Source organism: Equus caballus, chromosome 12, assembly GCF_041296265.1.
Source record: "Equus caballus isolate H_3958 breed thoroughbred chromosome 12, TB-T2T, whole genome shotgun sequence".
Lineage (NCBI taxonomy): Eukaryota > Metazoa > Chordata > Mammalia > Perissodactyla > Equidae > Equus > Equus caballus.
In genome coordinates this window covers 31,596,889-31,607,248 of record NC_091695.1, presented here as the reverse complement: position 1 = coordinate 31,607,248, position 10,360 = coordinate 31,596,889, and the positions used below count along the sequence as shown (strand labels likewise).

The 10,360-nt window shown below is 37.5% G+C and overlaps 1 protein-coding gene across 1 annotated transcript; it reads left to right on the top strand.

Moving 5' to 3' along the window:
* Nucleotides 1-216: 216 nt before the first annotated feature.
* LOC138916499 (olfactory receptor 5A1-like) lies at nt 217-3,040 on the top strand. Its single transcript, XM_070229138.1, has 2 exons — nt 217-258; nt 2,075-3,040. Exons 1-2 carry the CDS (start codon nt 217-219, stop codon nt 3,038-3,040), a joined length of 1,008 nt encoding a protein of 335 aa, XP_070085239.1.
* The last annotated feature ends 7,320 nt before the right edge of the window (nt 3,041-10,360 follow it).

The window sequence follows — 10,360 nt, the reverse complement described above, 5'->3', positions numbered from 1 at the left end:
ATAGAATGAATTTATTGGAAGAAAGATTTGTAAAAATCAAACAGCACAGAGTAGAGCAATACAAATAATGAATGTTTCAGTGATGTAGCGGGTAGAGCAAGTAGATCCAATGGTGTACATCTAATTGGGGTTCCAGAGACATATAATAGAAATGTAGAGGCAATTTTCAGAGGAGTATCTGTGTTTAGTAGACAGCATATGAGGGTTATGGTTACCATGTTGAACGAATGGACATTAGAGGAAGCTGTGAATACATCTGTGAGTAGAAAGAGAAGAACAGTACATGCTGTAGCTGCTCAATAAATCATTTTGTTGTCATGATTATTGGTTAGGTTGATGACGAAGAATGCAATTTTCTGCTCTGTTCTCACAAAATTCTCCTTCCATTCAGTTTCCATGTGGACAGAATCACACCTAAGTCTGAGATGGTAAATGCATAGTTTGTCTGCTACCATTTCTCCTTCTGTACTGATGGCAGACATCTTGACTTTCTTTTCTAATTAATGTCTTCATTCCTTCAGATTTCTTCTCGAAACAGTGCCCCCAGAAGCAATGATTGATCTGATTTTGGGAAATGAACACTTTTACATTGTTTCTCAGGCTATACCTCATGCTTCCATGGTGATTTTCTCTTTCCATTCACTTTTGCAACTAGGAGGCTGGTAAATGGCTGGGAGGGAGGAAGACATTCTGGACGGCTAATGCTATATTTATTTGTAGTTCATACACATAGCTTATTCCATTAATATCATAGCCTTTCTCCAGGGAAGTCTCCAAGACTTCTACTTTTACCCGTATATGGAAAATCCGGGCTACATTTAACATCTATTTTCTACCTTTCATGGCCCCCATGATTTTATTTCTAGTGTAGTTCATCTGAATAAAAAATGTGTTTGCATTGGGACATGTCCTAACGACCATCTAGAGAGAAGACAGCTGTTTCATCTTGAAGAGGGCATACAGAGCCTAGTGCAAAAATATTGTTTTGCTTATTTACCATTTGGCCTGGAGACTTAGTTCTTGCCTTCCTTGAACTGGCTCCAAAGAGAAAAAGAGAAAGAACTTCCAGAAATCCTGCCTCTGTTTCCTAGTCCCCATGCCCATTGCCTAAGCGTTCTAACCCTTACATGAGTTCAAGTTACTCTACTTCATAGGAGAAGACTCGAACCTAGGAATCAATAATAAAATCCAGGATGATTGAGAATCCAACAAAACCATATGCAAGGTGTTAAGTGGTTGTAATTTGCTGTGTAAAGGTTCCAGAGTTTCCAACAGATTTTTAAAGTATCACTGACTCAAAGATGATCCAGAATCATTGCTCTAGACAGTTTAACTCATAAGTATCTCTGATTTGAGGTAATAAAAATCTGCACCGGCAAGGATGGGCATATAATGACCAGGCTTTTACAACCTGGTCTTGTCTAACTTCTCAGGAGACTTCATAGAGCCATTAAGTTTAAGTCACATCGAGCTCCAAGCTATTTCTTGGTGCATGACTCTTCCTACCATCCCATTGCATTATTCTTATTTCTCTCCAGGCTCTATGAAACCAGAAATGCAGTTATAGAATTGTCTACCCTCTCTGACTGCAGATTAATTGAATATTAGTTCCCAAAGGGATTTTAAAGAGTATCTATTTTACTATCCTCAATTGACCATGAGGTCCAGCATGATTCAGGGGTTTTTTCAAGCACTGAATTAATTTCACAGGCGTGGCTGATCAGAATCATTCTGTTTTACCATATAGAGGGAGGACAGTATTTTCCTAATTTAATCTATTTCCACTTCTCATATATTTGTAAAACCTGAAATGGTAAAACATGAAATTAAGACATTTTAGGAGATAATGTACCAATGATGTTCATTACTGTCTTTTGCCCCAAAGAGAATGACTGTACTTATGAAAGAAAATTTTTCAGTTAAGTTTGGTGATTATACATGGAACAAAAAGATTAACCCAACATTGATGATTTAAGATGTATATCTAGTCAGCTGCATGACTGGAAAGAAATGAAGAGTATTTCTTTGTGTTTTTTGAGAATAAAACCATTTCCTTCTCTCATCGTTTTCTCAGCAGCTGTCACCAAGCAGGTCCATGGAAGGGGATAGAAATCGTACCTCTGTGGACATGTTTGCTCTCCTGGGACTCTCAGATGAAAAAGGTGTGCAGCCTATCCTCTTTCCAATCTTCCTAGGGATCTACCTTGTGACTCTCATCTGGAACATGGGTCTTATCATCCTAATCAGGATGGACTCCCACCTGCACACACCTATGTACTTTTTTCTCAGTTTCCTGTCATTTATAGACATCTGCTATTCTTCTTCCACCAGCCCAAGGATGCTTTCAGACTTCTTAAAAGAAGAAAAAACGATTTCATTCATTGCTTGTGCCACCCAGTATTTTGTTGGGTGCTGGATGTGTCTGATGGAGTGCTGTCTCTTGGCTGCCATGGCCTATGACAGATATGTTGCTATTGGTAGGCCTCTGCAGTACTCAGCGGTCATGGCTCCTGGCCTCTGTCAGAAGATGATTGCTGGGGCCTATGGGAGTGGTTTCCTTAGTAGCTTAGCTGAAATAATCCCTTGCTTTCATCTCTACTACTGTGGGCCCAATATCATTCCAAATTTCTTCTGTGACATAACCCACATCATATCCTTGTCTTGTTCCAATCCCTTCATCAGTCAAATGATTCTTTTTCTCATCACTTTTTTTGTTGGATTTGGTTCTTTCCTTGTTATACTCTTATCCTATGGCTTCATTGCAGCTTCCATCCTGAAAATATCCTCTATCAAAGGTAGTGCCAAGGCCTTCAATACCTGTGCCTCTCACCTGTTAGTAGTAACAATCTTCTATGGCACAGGCCTCTTGGTGTACATGCATCCTAGTTCTACTCACTCCAAGAAGCAGAACAAGGTGCTGTCAGTGTTCTATGTTATCTTTATCCCCATGTTAAACCCTCTTATCTATAGTCTGAGGAACAAGGAGATCAAAGAGGCCTTCCAGAGGGTGATAAAGAGGACCACACATTTACTTCAGTAAGAACAATATTTGTGCAGGTGTTATTTTCCCTATAAGGAAAAGAGGGATAAGAATATGTAAATAACATTTTGTATGTCGCAAGAATAGCTAAGTAGAGAGAAGATGTGACAACCTGGCTTCTGGGTTCCTGGTGCCATTATGTTTAGCTGCCACCACCAAGTGATCTGTCTGAGGCAGTGTCATCAGCATTGAACTGCATTTAAAAGGCTTGTTTACATAACTAGGCTCAGGTAGATAAAATCTGATGTTTGGACAACAGAGGTTCTGATAGATATTATATGTAGATAAATGACAAGACCTAGGAAGTCATGCATGGTTCTTCCCTCTACAATTTTTAAAATGTCCTTTATTTATTTTTGGTTGTTAAGCACTTTTTATATTTAAATAGAAATAAAATTACTTATAAAATCACATATGTATAAGTTAACAATAATTTAAAAAAGAATACCTTATCATCTGAGTTCCAAACACAGAGCGAGAAAGTCAGTGTGAGAAAGAGGAACACAGAAAGAGATAGGTAGAAAGAGAAATAGAGACACAAACACACAGAGGGAAAAGAAAGAGAGAGTGAAAAAGTGAACAGAGAGAAGGGAAGGGGAAGGGAGGAGAGGAGACAAAAGAAGAGGAGAGGGGAAAAGATTGATCTGTCTTTATTCCAAAATAACTTTGTTCCCTCCATCTTACTCCTTGAAACTCCTTATGAAGTGAGTTGTGAAAAACAGATGGGAGAAAGGAATAGTAGAAAGGAGGGGCACTTTTCAGGTTAAGAGTTGGGGAGATTCTCAGAGGCTAGAAAGAAGTCAAAGTCATCAATTTCTGGGCACAGGTGGCCTGAAGCATGCTCCATGGTAGCTTCCCAGGGACAGCGAAAGACTCAGAAACAAAGGCTGTCATGTTATGTCTAGGGACTCACAGTCTGAGTCCCAGAGATGTGAGCCCCCTAGGAATTCCAAGTCCTTAAGTATGATCAGCAAGCAGTAGAAACAGTCTGTATGAGGGTACCATGGAGACTCAAAGTCTAACCAAGAGAATTTAAAGAAAATTTTAAAAAGAGATATTTTTCAGACAAGAGTTTATAGACTAAGCTTCATACATACTACAGTAGTGTATACACAACATACTACACTTCACTAGTTACATTGCATAGATGTGATTTTTGTTCTATTATTATGTGCACTTGGCAAGTGGGAAATTATCCCCATTTTACAGATAGAACTTTTGGGTATATTGTGGTCTGCCTTGTTCTTCCCAGGGTAGCAAGAATCCCTCTTGAAGCTCACTAAGTATCAGATGTGGAACATAAATGGTTTTTACTGATCAGAAACGTCATTTATTGCTTTGCCATGGTGCCCAATTTCTATACCTTAGGTGTTATATATTTAAACTATCTTACGAATCTGTTCATTGAAAATATTCACAACACAGTTTTTATCAGAGTGAATACATAACTATTAACCAATTGGTAAGAGTTAAATCAAATAATTAACTCATTATCCCATCCATCCCTTTCTCCTTAGAAGTAAGATTAGCTGAAGTAGATCCAACATGAATGGGGACCTTTCTAAAACATCTCTGTATCCCTAGTAATGGCAGGGTAGATGAGCTCCATTAAAAAACCAAAAACCAAAACACTAAAACCAAAAGTTCGTGGGAATGATCTTAAGTAGATATTTTTTTCTTTTGTGAGGAAGATTAGCCCTGAGCTAACATCTGCTGCCAATCCTCCTCTTTTTTGCCAAGGAAGACTGGCCCTGAACTAAATTCATGCCCATCTTCCTCTACTTTATACGTGGGATGCCTGCCACAGCATGGCTTGCCAAGTGGTGCATATGTCCACACCCGGGATCTGAACTGGCGAACCCCAGGCTGCCGAAGTGGAATGTGCGAACTTAACCGCTGCAAAACAGGGCCAGCCCCAGTAGATATTTTTAATGAAGAATTAGTAATGCAGCATAATATATTGGAAAGAACTCCAATTCAGAACACATAAATTTCACCTACTTTTTTTTTTTTGGTGAAGATTAGCCCTGAGCTAACATCCTCCTCTAATCTTCCTCTTTTTCCCTGAGGAGGATTGGCCCTGAGCTAACATCTGTGTCCATCTTCCTCTATTTTATATGTGGGATGCCTGCCACAGCATGGCTTGATAAACTGTGTGTGTGTCTGCACCCAGGTTCTGGGTCTGCAAACCCCAGGCTGCCAAAGAGGAGCACATGAACTTAACCACTGCAGCACCATGCCAGCCCCTAAATTGCACCTACTTAAAGGGAAGGCATGCTGTTTACTTCACACTCTGATAAGTGCTTCATAAGCATTGTATAATTTGATTTTATGAAGAGCTGCTCCATCAAGTAGCTCATACTATAAGCCCCATTTTTAAGGTGATAATAGTGAGGTTTGAAGAGGTTAATTTGCTCAGGAACACACAGCAAGGATGTGGAAAGCTGGAATTCAACCAATTAGCTGATACCAGTGCCCATGGTATTAACCTCAATGATCTGTGACTCTGTCATGAATTAGTTTCATTGTATTCCTTGTTGCTCCTATATCCTCACTTATGCATAGGAAATCATGCTGTGTCAGCCACCCAGGGCTGCTGTGATAATTGATTCAGGTCAGGGAGTTGAGAAAGTGTGCATATTTAAAATGGAATCAATTTGTGAACAGGGAAGTGTCCAAATATCTAATTTATTGTTTTTAAGCTGTATTGTCAGCCAGTTGTGTCATCTTTGGTAAATGTCTTAGCACCTCTGGCTTCAATCCTCACCTTGAAAATGATGGTCTTAAACTAGGTGCTCTCTCGGTCCCTTCCAGCTCAAAGAAATCTAAGTTCATTAAAAGAAAAGCTATAATTACGAGGTCATAATAGGACCATGGGGAAGTGGGGAATTGAGTCAGAAGGGACATGGCAAAGTGGGATGTGAAATTAGCAGGGAAATCATCTTGATGACAACCATGACACCAGAAGGCAGGTACCTGGAGAGTTTTCTCCCTATAATTGTCTTTTCTCCTTTCACTTCTGCCTTAATAATACATTTAAGAGGATCTCCAGTTGTGGGCATCTCTTTGGCTGTGAGTGGACAACCAATGTCATGGCCAAAAGCGCCCATCCTGGAGTGCAATAGGGCACACCTGAATAATTCTTTTGAAAAGAATAAGGAATTTCAACTTTGTCAAGAACTCTTGTTATCCTGAGGGATCTAGGTCAAGGTGAGAGGGCAAGATTTATAGAAAACAGTGGATTCTGTGTTATCCCAATATCCATGTGATTCTTCCAGTAAGACCAACATGGAGTAAGATTTATGGTCCTCATAAGTTTTATGAGGTTTATGTTATCTCTCATTCTTAACCTCTTCTCATATTTCTTTATCTAGCCTTTTTGTTCTGGTTAAGACTGTCAGTACTATGTTGAATGAGAGTGGTGAGAGTGAGCATCCTTGTCTTGTTCCTGATGTTAGAGGAAAAAGTTTGTTTTTCACATTGAGTATAACATTAGCTGTGGGTTTGTTTTTGATGGCATTTGTTATGTTAAGGTATTGTCTTTCTATTTCCAGTTTTTTTGGGTTTTAATCATGAAAGGATGTTGTATTTTATCCTATGCTTTTTCTGCATCTATGAGATGACCACGTGATTTCTATCTTTCATTCTAGTAATGTGGTGTGTCACATTTATTGATTTGTGCATGTTGAACTATCCTTCCATCCCATGGATAAATCCCAGTTGGTCATAGTATATAATCCTTTTCCTGTGTGGTCGAATTTGATTTGCTAATATTTCCTGACTATTTTTGCATCTATATTTAGGATGGATATTGGCCTATAGTTTTTTTATTTTTCCTGTGGTGTCCTTATCTGGCTTTGGTGTCAGGGTGATATTGACCTCCTAAAATTCCATTAGAAGTATTCCTTCCTGTTTTTGAAAGTGTTTGAGAAGGATTGGCACTAATTATTCTGTAAATGTTTGGTATAATTTGCCAGGGAAGATATCTGCTTCTGTGGGTTTCTGTGTTAGGAGGTTTTTGATTACTGATTCAATCTCCTTATTTGTCTTTGTTCTATTCAAATTTTCTGTGTCTTCCTGATTCATTCTTGATAGCTTGTATATTTCTAGGAAGTTCTCCATTTCTTCTAGATTATTCAATTTGTTGGCATATGATTGTTCATAGTAGTTCCTTATAATCTTACGTATTTCTGCAGTATTGCTTGTAATGTCTCCTATTTCATTTCTGATTTTGAGACTTTTGACTTTATTTCTTAGTCTAAAGATTTGTCAATTCTTTTTGTCATATGGAAAACTAGCTCTTAACTTCATTGATTGATTCTATTGTTTTTTTGGTATGTAACTTATTTACTTCCACTCTGACCTTTGTTATTTCCTTCCTTCTACTCACTTTGGGCTTAGTTTGTTCTTTTTTAGTCCCTGAGACATAATGTTAGGTTGTTATTAGAGATTCTTCTATATGCTTAATATATGCATTTATCACTATAAAATTCCCTCTCAGAAATGCTTTTGTAGCATCCCATTGGTTGTGGTGTATTATGTTTCCATTTCAGTTAGTTTCAAGATGTTTTTTGATTTCCTGTTTGATTTCTCATTTGACTCAATGGTTGTTCAGGAGTGTGTTGTTTAGTTTACACATATGTATACATTTTGCAGCTTTCTTCTTCTTTATTTCTAGTTTCATATCAATGTTGTCAGAAGAGATACTTGGTATGATTTCAATCTTAAATTTTGTAAGACATATTTTGTGTCCTATCATATGATGTATTCTGGAAATATTCTGTGTGAACTTGAGGAGTGCATGTATTCTGCTGCTATTGGATGGAATGTTCTATAAATGTCTTAGGTCCATTTCATCTAATGTGTGTTTTAAGTCCAACATTTCCTTTGTTGATTTTCTGTCTGGATGAACTACCCATTGCTAAAAGATGGGTATTAAAATCCCTATAATTATTGTATGGTGTCTAAATCTCTTTTCAGGTCTGTTCATATTTGATTAATATACTTTATTGCTCTGATTTTGAATGCATATATATTTACATTTATCATCTTGATGACTTGCCCTCTGTATTGTTATATAATGATCTTTTTTGTCTCTTGTTTCTGTGTTTGGCTTAAAGTGTTTTTGTCTGATATGAATGTAGCTATTTCTGCTTCATTTTGCTTTCTCCTTGCATAAAGTGTCTTTTCCATCCCTTCACTGTGAGTCTATGTGTGTCTTAAAGCTGTAGTGAGTCTCTTGTAGGCAGCATATAGTTGGGTCTTGCTTTTTAATCCATCCAGTACTCTGCCTGTTGATTGGTGAATTCAATCCATTTACATTTGGAGTGATTATTGATAATTGAGGACTTACTAATGCAATCTTATTCATAGTTTTCTGGTTGGTTTTTATTTTAGTTGTTTCTTTTCCCCTCTGTTTCTGTGTACCATAGTACATTGGTGATTTTCTTGGGTCGTATGCTCTATTTTCTCTTTCTTTGTGTTTTGGGAATCTACTCCAAGTTTTTGCTTTGTGCTTATCATAAGTCTTATATAAACATCTCACAGGGAGGGCAGTCCATTTTTAGCTTATAGTAACTTAACTTAGTCTACAAAAGCCGTACCTGTCTATTCTCCCCTTTTATGTTGTGTATGCCATTATTTCTTTTCACATGTATTGTTTAACAAATCATAGTAGCTACAATTATTTTAACACTCTTCACTTTTAACATTTTAAAGTATAGTTAAGTGGTTTACACACCACCCAAGTACAGAGTAAGAATCTTTTTAAGCCTGATAGTGTATTTCCCTTTATTACTGTGTTGTATACTTTCAGATGTTTTAATGTCACTGACTGATGTCTTTTTGTTTCAGCTGAAAAAACTTCTTACAGCATTTTTTCCAAGGCAGGTCTAGTGGTGATGAACAGCCTCAGCTTTTGTGTTTCTAGGAAAGTCTTTATTCATACTCGTATCTGAAGTGTAACTTTGTGGGATAGAGTATTCTTGGCTTTCAGTTTTTCTTTCAGTACTGACTGTGTCATTTTACTCTCTCCTGGCCTGTAGGATGTGTGCTTGAAAACTGCTGATAGCTTAGTGAAGATTCATTTTTAGGTTATAATCTCTCTCTCTTTTTTTTAAGGATTCTCTCTTTATCTTTGATTTTTGATAGCATTATTATAATGTGTCTTGGAGAAGCTCTTTTTTCATGAGATAATGGAGTTATCTGTTAGCTTTCTGAACTTAGATGTTTAAATCTCTCCCAGGTTTTGGAAGTTCTCAGGATTATTTATTTAAATAAAATTTTTGCCACCTTCTCTGTCTTTTCTAATTTATAACGTCTATTATTCTAATTTGGTTTTGATGGAATCCCATAGATTACGTAGGCTTTCTTTGTTATTTCTCATTCTTTTTTCTTTGCTCAGCACTGACTGTGTTATTTCAAACTCCCTGTCCTGTAGCTCACATTTTCATTTTTCATCTGCTCTACTCTACTGCAGATGCTCTCTATTGCATTTTTCATTTCATTCATTGAACGCCTCAGATCCTGAATTCCTGTTTGGTTCCTTTTTATAATTTTTATCTCTTTGGTGAGTATCTCATTTTGTTCATTTTTCCTCCCTTATGTCATTCAATTGTTTTTCCGAGTTTTCTTGTGGTTGTTTTAAACAGCTGTTTTAAAAATCTTTATCAGCCAGGTTGCAAAATTCTGTGCCTTTCAGCTTTGTACTTTGAGAATTATTGTTCTCTTTAGGTGGTGACATATTTTCTTGATAATTCATGTTTCTTGTAGGTTTGTATTGCTGCTTTAGTATTTGAAGTAGCAGACATCTCCTTAAACCTTTACTAATTGCCTCAGATGGGGTATGCCATCTTTTGTGATTTTATAGGTGAGTTTTCCTCTGCCTTTGTATGGGTACACATGTTCCACTCTTCTCGTTCCCTCTTGTTGTAGAATTCTTAAGCTATTGTATTTTCTCTCGTTCTTACCACCTAACCAGTCTGGCTATTGGAAACCTCTATTTAGTTTTCAAGAATGTGGCTCTAGAGCTCCTGTTTGTGGTTTCTCCCTCACCCAGAGACCCTGATCTCTCTTTCTGAGAGAACTCAGTTTACTAGAGCTGCTCTCACTGCTGCTCTCAAGAATATGCACAAGAAGCTAGTGGCAGGGTGAGGAGAGGTGTGGGTTTAAGACTGGGAGGCTGGGGTTTCTCGTGCATCTGGTCAGGAGATCTTCTGTTGTGGTACTCTTAGTGGCTCATTGGTGGACTTCCTGCTGAAATAGGGAACTATACTTCATTAATACCTTTGATATATGTTTTTTTGATCCCTTTCCTGATCT

What these genes read in the sequence shown, in the direction of transcription:
- LOC138916499 (XM_070229138.1), top strand. Translation starts at nt 217, where the DNA reads ATGTTGAACGAATGGACATTAGAGGAAGCTGTGAATACATCT. An exon ending in AGGAAGCTGTGAATACATCT is followed by an intron (nt 259 to 2,074) that starts GTGAGTAGAAAG and finishes TCGTTTTCTCAG; the next exon opens with CAGCTGTCACCAAGCAGGTC.